Source organism: Mastomys coucha, unplaced genomic scaffold, assembly GCF_008632895.1.
Source record: "Mastomys coucha isolate ucsf_1 unplaced genomic scaffold, UCSF_Mcou_1 pScaffold22, whole genome shotgun sequence".
NCBI classification, from domain to species: domain Eukaryota; kingdom Metazoa; phylum Chordata; class Mammalia; order Rodentia; family Muridae; genus Mastomys; species Mastomys coucha.
The window spans coordinates 244,763,774-244,778,001 of NW_022196905.1; the positions used below are offsets into that span (position 1 = coordinate 244,763,774).

At 43.9% G+C, this 14,228-nt stretch overlaps 2 protein-coding genes across 2 annotated transcripts in view; both read left to right on the forward strand.

The window, feature by feature from the left end:
• Positions 1–3,470, forward strand: part of Cdh1 (cadherin 1) — a 70,590-nt gene extending 67,120 nt beyond the window's left edge. Inside the window, exon 16 of the mRNA XM_031341305.1 lies at positions 1,592–3,470. Within this exon, the coding sequence (XP_031197165.1) occupies positions 1,592–1,801 (210 nt within the window). The 3' untranslated portion in view covers positions 1,802–3,470. The remainder of the gene's footprint in view (positions 1–1,591) is intronic.
• A 7,990-nt stretch (positions 3,471–11,460) lies between these two features.
• Positions 11,461–14,228, forward strand: part of Tango6 (transport and golgi organization 6 homolog) — a 176,475-nt gene continuing 173,707 nt past the window's right edge. Inside the window, exon 1 of the mRNA XM_031341306.1 lies at positions 11,461–11,648. Within this exon, the coding sequence (XP_031197166.1) occupies positions 11,546–11,648 (103 nt within the window). The 5' untranslated portion in view covers positions 11,461–11,545. The remainder of the gene's footprint in view (positions 11,649–14,228) is intronic.

Below are 14,228 nucleotides of genomic sequence, written 5' to 3' on the forward strand. Positions count from 1 at the left end.
GGCACCAACATAAATGCTGAGCAGGCATGGTGACCTGTTTGTTCTACTGTTCAGATTAGACCATCCTGAGTCAGCAAGCTCTAGGTTCTGTTGAGAGACCTTGTCTCAGTCAATAAGGTGAAGAAAAGTTCGGGAAGACCCCTGATATTCTCAACCTTGGGCTTTCACGTGCACATGTGCCCACATATGTGCATTCGAATACACGCTATACATAGCACACACAGTGTTTCCCAGTTTACCTAAGGCCCATAAAAATAGTATTCATATGTAACATACTCAAATATTATTATATGTGTCAGAAATATGTTCAGCTGTAATAAAAAAGCTTAAGCAGATAATAGGAGATGCTAGGTTCAGCAGTCTAGTCTGTGAAAAATATGTTTGTGTGTGTGTGTGTGTGTGTGTGTGTGTGTGTGTGTAACATTAACTCTTCTACCATCCTGCTCCATTATCTTGGTGTATTAGTTATTTAGTTATATTTCTTTTTGTTTGTTTTTGTGTTTTGATTTTTCAAGACAGTTTCTCCGTGTAGACCGGCTATCCTGGAACTCTCTTTGTAGACCAGGCTGGCTTCAGTCTCAGAGCCCCACCTGCTGTTGCCTCCCAAGTACTGGGATTAAAGGTGTGGGCTGCCACTGCCCAGTATTAGTTACATTTTTATTGCTGTGTTAAGACACCAAGGCAACTTACAGAAGAAAGACTCTAATTTGGGGCTCTAAAAGGTTAGAGTCCATGACAATCATGGCAGAGAGCCTGGTAGCAGATAGACATGCACAGCTGCAGCAGGAGCTGCTCATGGTGTTTTGTTTTGTTTTGTTTGTGTTTTCAAGACAGGGTTTCTCTGTATAGCCCTGGCTGTCCTAGAACTCACTTTGTAGACCAGGTTGGCCTCGAACTCAGAAATCATGTTTTGATCTGCAAACAGGAAGCAGAGACACACAGACAGAGGCAGAGAGACAGAACTAATTGGAGATGACTGGTCTTTTAAAACCTCAAGCCTAGGCCATCCCTTTAATTCTTACACTTGGGAGATCATAAGTAGCAGGTGGGTCTCTGTGAATTTGAGGCCAACCTAATCTGCAGAGGGAGGTCCAGGATATCTAGGGGCTACATAGAAAAGAAAAACAGAAAAAAACTCAAGCCTGTCCTCAGTAACATACCGGCTCCAACAAGGCCACATCTCCTAATCCTTTGAAATTGGTCCAACTGGGGACCAAGAACTCAAACACTGTAACCCTGGCTGGCTTTGTCTTCCCTATGTAGATCAGGCTGGCCTTGACCCGTGTAGCAGAGGATGACTTTGAATTCCTGAGTCCCCCAAGTTCACCCCTCAGAACTAACATTCAACTTAGTAGTTTGTCATCTATCCTTTGAGGATTTTCTGGGCTGAACTGTTATCTATATGTATTAGTATGACTACTCTCATTGCTCTTAGCCTCTGTCCAGTCTGGTCTTGTCACTTTTGTGTGAGAGAGTGTGTGTGTATGTGTGTGTGTCTTGAAGGGGTTAACTGCTCTCTGGCTACCTTTTCATGTTTTGGGATGTTGTTTGCCTCAGCTGCACAATATAAATATGTTGCTCTTCCCTTTAGAACCTGAAGGCAGCTGACAGCGACCCCACGGCACCCCCTTACGACTCTCTGTTGGTGTTCGACTACGAGGGGAGTGGCTCTGAAGCTGCTAGCCTGAGCTCTCTGAACTCCTCTGAGTCGGATCAGGACCAGGACTATGATTATCTGAACGAGTGGGGCAACCGATTCAAGAAGCTGGCGGACATGTATGGGGGTGGCGAGGATGACTAGGGGACCAGCGAGTCGCCCCTGTGTGGCACTGTGGGAGATGCAGAATAATGATGTCAGTGGTCTTTCAGCTCCTTCCCTGAGTTTGTAGAATCGAGCCTGATCTGAGAAGTGTGCATATTGATCCCACTCTCCCTACCAGTCTGCCTGTGTTAGTATGGTTTTCATTGATTGTTGAAGTCCTTTTTATTTTTTATTTCTACAGTGCTGGGATACAAACTGTGCCTTTTTTTTTTTTTTTTTTTTTTTTTTTTTTTTTTTTTTTTTTTTTTTTTTTTTTGAGCTATGTTCTGCTCTAGACACACAGCCCCAAGCCCCTCACCCCTCACTAATTTTTTACATTGTGTACTTTCTCTGAATTACAATGTTTGCGTCCTGTAGTCTAATAGCCACTCATGTTCCTGAATTCTGTTGCCCTGCTCAGGTGCTACTCTAGGATGTGGAAATGCCTGGGCCCTTTAATGGTGAGAGACAGGTATCTTGGTGAGGGTGCAGCTGAGCCGGATGGTGTGCGATTCCGAGACCTTCCATGATGTTCCCTCCTCATCTCCAGAGAACTCACTTTGCAGTGGCATTCCTTGTTCTGCTGTGCGTCTGGGGCAGAACAAAAAGAAAAGGGACCGCTATGCATGCTGCACATGTCTCAGATTCTTAGGCACACACCTGATTCTTAGGTGCATGCCATAGTGGGATCTGGTGCTTTGATTTTCTACGCAGTGCTGTGATCGGAACCTGCAGAGAGGTTTTTGGGCACCGCTTGGTGTCTTGCATTTCTTTCAAACCAACACTAAAGAGTGGTGTTCTCTGAGAGAGTCTGGAGTCCCACCACCAAAGATGGAGACAGAAAAGCAGAGAAACCAAACCCAGGGACAGCAAGCATGTCCGTGAACCTGGCCAGTTGGCACACTCATGGTGAGGGTACACAGGTGGCTAGGCCTCTTTTCCCACAAAATTTCTGGAAGAATAGGGGTATCTTAGCCAGTGTTTCCCAGCTGGAATCCTCGTCCATGTATTCCTGAAGTCCAGGAAATACGCCCCTCCAGTGCCTGCTTTTGGTGGTAGCTTCAGAAAATGCTGGCTGATTTGAACCCAAGTTGTCCAATTCTAAGTACGAATAGAAAACTGAGAATATCTGAGTGTGGTGGCGTACGCCTTTAATCCCAGCACTCAGGAGGCAGAGGCAGTTGGATCTCCCTGAGTTCGAAGCCGGCCTGGTATAGTAAGCGAATTATAGGACAGCCAGGGCTACACAGAGAAACCCTGTCTCTGAAAACCAAAAAAGAAAACTGAGAATATTACAAATTGTACATTTTCTCAGGAAGCAGGAAGAAAACAATTCTAATGGGGAAAGGAGGCAAGGGCCTGGTGACTTTCCTTTTCATTCAAAATGCAAATCTCAGTCTTTATAACCACTGGAGAGAATGCAGTGATGCAAGTGCTGTACTTACCTAACTTTAGAGGAAAACAATGACCGCAATCAACTGTGAGAGCTGTTGATTTCTCTGTAGTTTAATTGTGTAATGTTGATAGAGTGTCCTTTGTATGTAGTTTGAGTGTATATGTATGGGTACCGATAATTTTGTATTTTGTGGGGGGTGGAAAAGGTAAACCATTGAAACTGGTCTCTAAGATGCATTTTTATGAATTTTATTAAAGAGTTTTGTTAAACTGTTGTGAAGCTCACTTGATTTGACTCTGCCAGGGTTCCTAGACAAAAGGACAAAGAAAGGAGAGCTCAGTTAGATCATGAAGGTGGGAGTTTCCAACTGAAATGTCTTCTCCATGCTTTGGGGTCCTGCGTGGGGAGGAAATACTCAGCGCCCGCCCCATCCATGTGGTGTGTGATGGGGGCAATAAGTACCAAGGCCATTGGGACACGGGGGACCTGCAAGCTTCAGGGCTGTCAGCAGACATTTTCCAACAATAATGGAGGGCAGCGATTCTGCGCAGAGGAGGACTGGCCTCCCCGAGTGACACTTGTCAGTTTCTATCTGCTGCCCCCTCCCTGTTCCGTGATAGAACAGATTGAACCTGCTAGACGAGCATTCTGCCTTTCAGAAACACCCCCGGCTTCTTTGTGCTTTTTATAAATTATGTTCTCTGTGTGTGTGAACACTTGAGTGCTAATGCCCACGGAGATCAGAGATGTCAGATCGTCTACAGCTATAGTTATAGGTTGTTGGTTATGTGCTACTCCGTATGTGCTAGGAACTGAAGTTTGATTCCTGTAAGAGCAGTGTGCACTCAATCATAGAACCTTCCTCTCTGCTCTCCCCCTTTTTAATGTATATGCATTTTGTGATACTGGAAATTGAACCTGGGACTGTAAGCCTCTGTCAGTAGACCCAGATGACATTTGACAATTTTTGATCGACAGTAGCTGGCGGGTGCTTCTGTCAACTCACAGGATAGTCCTCACGATAAGAAATTGACCTGTCTAAATATCAATGTACTCCTGTGGACAAACCTGGTGATAGGAGTATAACTTTTTTCTCTTTTTTTTTTTCTTTTTTGAATAACACACACATACATACACACACGTGAAACTGCGGGCAGTTTCATGAACGGGGTTCTCCTCAGTTAGGAGGGAATAAAGGACCTGAAAGAGAGGGTTTGAAATGCAAGAGAAAACTCGAAGCCAAGTTGCGTCCCAATCAAGGCTCCACTTTACTGAGAACAAACAAGGGTTTTTATAATCACAGGGGAAACTGAAAACAAGTCTCTGGATTAACTATAATGAAAGTTCAGGTGCCAAAGTCTCCAGGTTCAGAAGATCTTCAGTGGGCTGGCATACTCAGGCAGTGGGCGTGCTCAGGCGATGGGCTGATTCAGGTGGTAGGCGTGGTCAGGTGGCTTCTTCAAAGACAGTCAACAGAGAGCATCTGTCTTAGCTCTCAGGTGTTAGCCCTCAAACAGAGGCTGTCAGGAGTCCGATGGATAACTGAAGTGAAGAGGGGATGTAACACACACACACATATATATACTTGGATATTTTATTTACATTTCAAATGTTATCCCCTTTCCCAGTTTCTTTTCCTCCTGGAAACACCCTATCCCGTCCTTCACCCCCTGTTTCTATGAGGGTGTTCCCCCCCACCCAACCACTCCCATCTCCTTGCCCTTGATTCCCCTACACTGGGGCATCTATGGTGCCTTCATAGGACCAAGGACCTCTCCTTCCACTGGTGCATGACAAGGCCATCCTCTGCTACAAATGCAGCTGGAGCCATGTGTACAAATAATGGCTTCGTTCCTGGAAGTTCTGGGGGGTCTGATTGGTTGTTATTGTTGCTCTTCCTATGGGGTTGCAAACCCTTTCAACTCCTTTACTCCCTTCTTTTTTTTTTCCCCTCGAGACAGGGTTTCTCTGTGTAGCCCTGGCTGTCCTGGAACTCACTCTGTAGACCAGGCTAGCCTCGAACTCAGAAATCCTCCTCCTGCCTCTACCTCCCAGGTGCTGGGATTAAAGGCGTGCACCAACACTGCCTGGCCTTCACCCCCATCCTCTATTAGGGACCCACTCTCAGTCCAGTCCAGTGATTGCCTGCTAACATTTACCTCTGTATTTGTAAGACTCTGGCAGGGCCTCTTAGGAGACAGCCATATCAGGCTCCTTTCAGCGTGCACTTCTTGGCATCCACAATAGTGTCTGGGTTTGGTAACTATATATGGGATGGATCCCCTGGTGGGACAGTCTCTGGGTGGCCCTTTCCTTCAGTCTCTGCTCTACACTTTATCTTCATATTTGCTCCTATGAGTATTTTGTTCTCCTAAGAAGGACCAAAGCACCCACAGTTTGGCCTTCCTTCTTATTGAGTTTCATGTGGTCTGTGAATTGTATCCTGGTTATTTGGAGATTTTGGGCTAGTATCCACTTATCAGTGAGTGCATACCATGTGTTTTCTTTGTAATTGGGTTACCTCACTCAGGATATTTTCTAGCTCCATCCATTTGCCTAAGAACTTCATGAATTTATTGTTTTTAGTAGCTGAGTAGGACTCCATTGTGTAAATGTACCACATTTTCTGTGTCCATTCCTCTGTTGAGGTTTCTTTCCAGTGTCTGGCTATTATAAACAAGGCTGCTATGAACATTGTGGAGCATATGTCCTTATTACATGTTGGAGCATCTTCTGGGCATATATGCCCAGGAGTCCTCAGGTGGGCTACAGAGCCATAACTTCTTTCTTAACTTAAAACATGAGCTGTTTTCTTTTCTGATAGGTGCATGCCACCAAGATATCCATCAAGGCCAGAAGAAAGTATCAGATCCCCCGGAGCTGCCAATTACAGGCATTTCAAGGTATACCTATCTCTATTATAGTGTGTTTCAGAACCTTATTCCTTGATAGGGAAAAGTAAGATTCCATTGCATACAGATGCCACATTTTTTCCATCTTGGATTGAAACGACAGACACATGCATGGACACGTGTCTTAGTCCTTGCTTTGGGTTCTTTTAGGACTAAACCATGAAGTGGAATTGCTAGGGCCTCTGTCTGGGATCCTGACTATTCTCTTAGGCAACAATGGTAATGTGATTTTGTAGGAGAACCTTTATTCCTGGGATACAAATGCTGAAAGGGTGAAGGGTTCGGCTATCTACAAGGTAACAGCACAGTGGTTGGAAATACATGAGAGATACCAAGAAAGCAAAAGCAGAAACAGTGATTGGATCCAGGTGAAAGACTGCATGCCCTGCCCTGGAAGTTTGTTGTTTTTAAAACTATAGCCTAGATCATTTCAAAATTAGTTCTCAAGTCTTCAGAAAGATGACAACCATGCAAGTCTCTCCTTGCTCTAAAAGTCATTTTGATCCCAGTATTTTACTGAACTGAAAGCCCACGGAGAGATGGTTTCATGTTACTATTCAATCTTTGGCTGTAAGAGGAAATCTCTATTTTTATATTAAAACACAATTACTTGATAGCTCAGGGTGTACATTTCACTCAACTTTTTACACCAAATTCTCAAGAATGGTCAAATATTGGGGGCTGTTGTAAACAGAGGCTTAATTTTATTAGAAGTAGCCAGTTATTTATTAAAAGCATTATGTTAATAAAATAGGCATATTCTGGAAAAAAAAAAAACCTATAGCCTGAGGGCTGGAGTGATGGCTCAGTGGTTAAGAGCACTGGCTGTTCTTCAGAAGGTCATGAGCTCAATTCCCAGCAACCACATGGTGGCTCACAACCATCTATTATGGGATCCGATGCCCTCTTCTGGTGCGTCTGAAGACAGCTACAGTGTACTCATGTACATTAAATAAATAAATATTTAAAAACAAACAAACAAAAGCACTATAGCCTGTAGTTCTTGGTCTTGCCGTCCTGTCTCAGCTCCAAGTGCTGGATTACTGCCCTGCATATGCCTACATTGACGCTCTTTGAAGTTATGAAGAAGTAAGGAGCCCAGAAGGAAATCTTAAAACACTAAGATTGTCCTAGAGTCATTCTGCTACTGTGATAAAATACTGACCAAAATCTACTTGGAGAGGAAAGGGTTTATTTGGCTCATACTTTCAGGTCATGTAGTTTGTCACTGATGCAAGTCAGGGCAGGAACTTGAAACAGATTCCACAGAGGAGTGGTCATTTGCTAATGGTCAGCCAGGTTTGGGGGGGGGGCAGGAAGGACTTAACTGTGCAATTCTGGATAACCTGGAACTTGCTATGTACATGTAGCTGGCCCCAAACTCACAGAGGTCTGTGTGCCTCTGCTTCCCAAGTACTGGGATTAAAGGCATCGATTACTCATACTTAGCCTCAGCTAGCTTTCTTATCCAGTCCAGGTTTACCAACTTAGGGAAGGTGCTGCCCATTGTGGGCTGGTCCCTTTCCCATTAATCATTTGTCAGACAGTCCCTTAGTGTATTGGCCTTAGGCAATTTGACCTGAGTAATATTATTTGAGTCTCTGGTTTGTGTTAAGTTGACAGAGGAAGTTAATTAGGACATCTGGTCAAATGATATTTGAGTGTTTTCAAAGCCATTCAGTGGTGGGACGGAGAAAGTCTTTTCTATACGTGAAGATAGGATATGTGGCATGCGAAGGTATGAGCCTGAGTCTTCCTTTTCCTAATATATTGATTGTTGCTCAGTGGGTAAAAAAAAAAAAAACTAGATAGAATGGCTAACACTATAGAACTCTTAGAAGACAGCAGGGAAAGTTTTGTGATGTAAGACTGATTCTCTGAACGTGACACCGCATGTGTAAATGCCAGAAGAGACAAGGTAAGGGCTGGAGTGTCGTTCAGTAGGAGAATGCTAGCCTAGCATGTCTGAGCCTGGAGATATTGCCGAGAGATAAAGAAATGCAAACATTCTAGCTATCACAAATGGCTCTCAAAGATGGTTTCCCCAAGAACCCTTAATGTGCTGGCATCTTTCCTGGAAATTCTGTGCTTGTAAGACAGCCATTGATCCCTGGAAAGCTGTTAGGTTTGTTAGTTCTGAGTTTAGCAAACAGGGACAAGCAACTCCTGTGTACTTAGATGGTTTGTGCAGCTGCTGCCCCTCAAATCTGGATAATGGGCTCCTTGTTGGATGGCTGTCAATGGAATGAGTTACATGAATCTCTCCCAGGGTCTATCTTAAACATCCCCAGATGTGTTAGTCTTCTGGGTATAGTTCTTGTGAGGATTGGTCGTAATGGTTGCTTAACAGTATATTACTTCGGAGCTCCCAGATGTAGGTTTATGTTTGTTTTCTAATTTCTTTGCCTTTCTTTTTTATCTTCCCCCTTCTCCTCCTCCTCTTTCTCTTCCTCCTTTTGTTTTGTTTTGTTTTGTTTTGTTTGTTGTTTGTTGTTTCTGTTTTTTTGAGACAGGGTTTCTCTGTGTAGCCCTGGCTGTCCTGTAACTTGGTCTATAGACCTGAGATCTTGCCTGCCCCTTCTCTGCCTCTGCCGAGGGCTGAAATTAAAGGCATGCACCATCACTGCCCACACTGTTCAATTTCTCTTTTAGATCATTTTATTTTATGTGTATGGGTGTTTTGTTTAATTTCTTTTAAAGATTGTTTTATTTTATTTTACAGTATAGAATAGAGATTATTTAGGGCATGGGGAGGGGAGTGGTAGAGGCAGAGAAAGGCAGAAGGAAGGAGAGAGTAGAGAAGTAGGGGATGGCCATAACCACGTGGAAAGAGGAGGAAGGGAATGGGGAGAGAGGAGGAACAAGGGGTAAGAGGCAAGGTGGAGAAGCAGGAGTAAGAGCTAGGCTGTTTTATTTTATGTGTATGTGTACATGCCTAGTTCCTGTGGAGGATAGAAGAAGCCATCAGAGCCTCTAACATTGAAATTACAGATGGCTGTGAGCCAACCAAACCTGAGGCCTCTATAAGAGCAGCCAATCCTCTTAGCCTTTGAGCCATTTCTCTAGCCCTGTTTATTTGCTTTTTTGAGACAGGGTGTCTACTGGCCTGAAGTTTACCAAGTAGACTAGACTCCAGGGAACCTGTGTGCACACCAGCTTTTTCTAGCTTTTTTTCTAATTTCTGGGTTTTAGGAGTCAAACTCTTTCTTTTGATTGTAAGACAAGCCCTTACTCAACTTTCCCTTCCATCTCCCCTCTTTTTTTTTTTTAAATTAAAAAAATTACATTTATCTGTGGGTGTGAGTTCTTCATCGTGTGTACGTACAGTTTGGTGGTTGGACATGAGGATATCACAGGACCTGATCGGCACCAGGGAGTCAGTTTTCTCAGTCCCAGGGATAAAGCTCAAGTTGTATGTCAGACTTGCTGACAGCTACATTTATCTAATGAGCCATCTTGCTGTCTAACCCCTCCCCCGCCTTTTTTGAGACACGTAGCCCTGGTCTTGAACTGGCAGATTGTCAAAGTCAGGCAATCCTACCTTAGCCTGCTGAACACAAGAACCTGTCTGGCCTCACTAAATTGAACAACTTTCAATTACTTTTAGTAATTTTTCCCAGGAAGGGATGTATATAATGAAAGAACATCATGGTCATTTTCAAGATTGTTGCTTTTGGGGACAAAGCTATGAACTTGTCTTGCTACCTCAGCTTCCCTGAATGCTGGTGTCACTGGTGTGAGCTTCTCTTGAAGAGTCTATGTACATCTGTGAACCTTATTTTATTTTGTTTCATTCAGTACTTGAATTTTTTTTAAAGATTATTTATTTATTACATGTTAGTACACTGTAGCTGCCTTCAGACACACCAGAAGAGGGCGTCAGATCTCATTATAGGTGGTTGTGAGCCACCAATGTGATTGCTGGGATTTGAACTCAGAACCTTCAGAAGAGCAGTTGGTGCTGTTAACCACTGAGCCATCTCTCCAGCCCCAGTACTTGAAATTTTTCATACTGAAATGTGTTTTATTTTTTTACAAGAAGCAATTTCTGTTCCCTTCCCCACCCTCTGGGTTGAAGTACTGAGGACTGAACTCATGGTCTTGTGCTCTATTACTGGACAACACTAAGCTGCCTTCGCTGGTTTTGAACATGTGACCTTCCTTCTATAGCAGCTGAGATTAGAAACATGGGCCATCGTGCAAGACTACTGTGTTCTTTCTTTCTTTTGTTTTGTTTTTGAGTCAAGGTCTCTCAGAGTTCCTGGCTGGCCTTGTGCTTCCTACGTAGACCAAGCTGGCCTCTGCTTCTAACTACTAGACTTAAAATACATGTCACCTGCACTTGGGAGGCAGAGGCAGGTAGATTTCTGAGTTTGAGGCCAGCCTGGTCTACAGAGTGAGTTCCAGGACAGCCAAGGCTACACAGAGAAACCCTGTCTTGAAAAAAACAAAAAACAAAAACAAAAACAAACAAACAAACAAACAAAAAGCATGTCACCACGTTGGTCTTTTATTTTACCTTTTTTTTTTAAGGTTTATTTATTTTATGGTTATGAGTGCACCATAGCTGTCTTCAGATGCTCCAGAAGAGGGTGTCGCCTCCCATTACGATAGTTGTGAACAAACGTGGTTGCTGGGAATTGAACTCTGGACCTTTGGAAGAGCAATCAGTGCTCTTAACCACTGTGCCATCTCTCCTGCCCTATTTTACCTTTTTAATTATATTTTCTTTTTAAAAAATTTTTGGGGGCTGGCGAGATGGCTCAGCAGTTAAGCAAGCCGACTGCTCTTCCAAAGGTCATGAGTTCAAATCCCAGCAACCACATGGTGGCTCACAACCATCCGTAATGATATCTGGTGTCCTCTTCTGGAGTGTCTGAAGAAAGCTACAGTGTACTTACATATAATAAATAAATAAATTAAAAAAAATTTTTTTTGGGCTGGAGAGATGGCTCACTGGCTAAAGAGCACTGATTGCTGTTCCAGAGGTCCTGAGTTCAATTCCCAGCAACCACACGGTGGCTTACAACCATCTGTAATAGGATTTGACTTCCACTTCTGGGTATGTGTAAAGACAGATTACTCATGTACATATAAGTAAATAAATAAATAAATAAATATATTTTTAAAAAAATTTGTTATGCTTGTGCATGCATGTGTATGTGTATGAGTTGTTGGACCTGAGTTTGCAGGCTGGTGTCTGATATGGATGCTGGGAATTGCAGTGGGGCGCTTTGTGAGAATAACACAAGAAACTGTATTTTGTTTCTTTTTTTTTTTTTCGGAGAAGGGGCGTTCCAGACAGAGTAGGCCCCGCCCCCGGTCTTGGGCCCCGCCCTCCACCAGTGGGCACGCCTCCGCCACGTTCAAAATGGCGGCCGCGCTGGTCCGCTAGGGTGTTTGAACGAATCGCAAGTGGCTAGGTCCACTCCAATCATGGCGGCCTCCCGACCGGCGGCGGCTGCGCCGAGTGGCGTTCTGAAGATATGTGGTCTGGAGCAGATTCTGGAAGCACTGAAGTTGCTGCTGAGCCCGGGAGGTGAGAGGACGAATGTCGGCGCGGGGCTGTACCTGAGGCTCGCCCAGGCTGCCACCGCATGTTTCCCTCAGGCCCTCCCGATTTCTCCATCCCACTCCCGGGAGCGTCTGGGCCTTGTGCAGTCTCCTTTACAAGTTAAGGAGACTAGAGCTGCAGGAAGGCTTGCGGTCCGCTGAATGCTGATGCTGGCCGAGGTTTGCTGGGCGCCTCACTGGGCGCTTCGGTCCCCTGTTTGCTCCAGCGCGGCTCTGACACGGGGACTGGAGACACCTTCAGACAGGTGTAATGTGATGTCCCAACCGCTTGAGGGCTCCGAGCCTGGTGTGCACGCTTGAGATTAGTACAAAATGCCAAGTGACCAGAGAGGCTGAGCAGGGACGTTTTTTTGGCTGAATTTAAGGAAGATTTTTAAGGGTTTCCATGTTGGTATCAGAGACGCACAGTCACTTTAACCTCTTGTATTGAGTTGACATCTCGATTAAGTATTTGAAGGGACCTTGAGAATAGTGAAACCTTGCATTCTCCCTTACTGTTGAGTCCCAATTTGTCGTGATTTGACTGCCTCTGCCTCTCAAATGCTGGGATTAAAGGAAAGCATCACCGTTCACGCCCCTCTCCCTTTCTTTTTATTAATTAATTTATTTTTACACACCCCAAATCACATGGTTATATTAGGAGTAAGGTCATGGACCTAGAACTCACTCAGTTCTGCCTGAAATCCTTGTCAGACTAAGGCAGATTATTCGGAATAGAACTTCTGATGGCATCTGGAAATGTAGAAGGGTGTAAGAAAATAGGATCCTACTTATAAACACAGCATGGTATGGTGGCGTGTAGCATGATTGAGGTAAAGGCACACACATAGGATCACGAGGTGAACACTCTCAGTCTTAAATGTCGACCCCCAAACTACAGCTGCAAACATTACAGCATACTACTGGGACATGAAAAGAAATTAGTAGTAGATGATTGCTTGCTAAGTGCCAGTCTCCGTAGTCCATTTATGTGAGCATCATTTAGTCCTCACAGCAGTCTCTTAAGTATTAATAGCATTCATTTTTTGCTGAGGAAGGAACCAAGGCTCATGTACACTGGAAATTGCCCAAAGTAAAACAAGTACGTGGCAAAGTTCAGTTCCTTCAATAAAAGCTTGGTAAAAATAAATAAATAAATAAATAAAAGCTTGGTAAATGTATTAATTGCCTCAATTAAGAGTCAATGACAGGCCGGGTGGTGGTGGTGCACGCCTTTAATCCCAGCACTTGGGAGGCAGAGGCAGGTGGATTTCTGAGTTCGAGGCCAGTCTGGTCTACAGAGTGAGTTCCAGGACAGCCAGGGCTAAAACAGAGACACCCTGTCTCGAGAAACCAAAACCAAAACCAAAACCAACAAAAAGTCAATGGCAGGATACATATTTTATTTATGTGTGTGTGCCTGTTTCTGTGAGTGAGTGTATGTATACCACGTGCATGCAGTAGCCCTCAGAGGCCAGAAGAGGGTGTCAGATTATCTGGAGCTGGAGTTACAGGCAGTTGTGAGCTGTCATGTGGGTGCTAGGACCCAGTCCCCTCCAGTGCAGAAAGTGGTCTTACCCAATGTGCCATCCTTCCAGCTTCCATATTAAAAGAAAAAAGAAAAAAAGATTTATTTACTTTTAATAATATATATGTGTGGGTATGTACATGTGACTGTAGTTATCCAGAGAGACCAGAAGTGTCAGATCTCTGGAGCTGGAGTTATGAGCAGTTGAGGCATTTGACATGGGTGCTGGGAACTGAACTTGTGCCTTCTAGGTTTTTTTTTTTTTTTTTTTTTTTTAATTTAAAATGGCAGTTGTAGCTATTGGGTTGGTTTGGTTTTGATTTTTCTTTTCCTGTTTTGAGATAGGGTCTCATGTACCCCCACATAACAAAGGGTGATCTTGAATTCCTGTACTATATTATGAACTTAATTTCTAATTCTTTTACCACCGTCACCTGAATGCTGGGATTACAGGCCTGCACCGTCACACCTGTTTTATGTAACGCTGGGGCATCAAACCTATAGCATCTTGCCTACTGGGCAGTCAGTCTACCAGCTGAACTACATCTACATCACTGTTTAATTTCTGTCCTTTTAAGACAGGGTTTAGCACTGTGGTCTCAGACTCAAGACAACCTTACTGCTGCAGACTTTCCAGTGCTTGGGTTACAGGCATGTGCCACTATTCCTGGCTAGAGGACAAGGTTAAATAAACAAAAGTTAGAAGCAATTATACAAAAGACATGCATCCCTTCTGGAAGGCCCCCTCTAACTTCCAAGGGTTTAGGGGTGAGTCATATACACACACTCATTTAACACATGAATCCAAGCACTCTTGTGTGGAAGGGAATAAATAGTGTGCTAAAATTCTTCATTTTAAAAGATTTATTATTTTTTATATATGTATGTATGTGTGTCTTTGTGTATGTGCATGTGTGTGGGTGCCCATGGAGACCAGAAGAGGGCATTTCCTTTGGAAATGGAGTTATACGAGGTGAACCTCTTTATGTGTGCGCTGGGAACTAGATTCTGGTTCTGTGAGAGAGCCCTAAGTGCTCT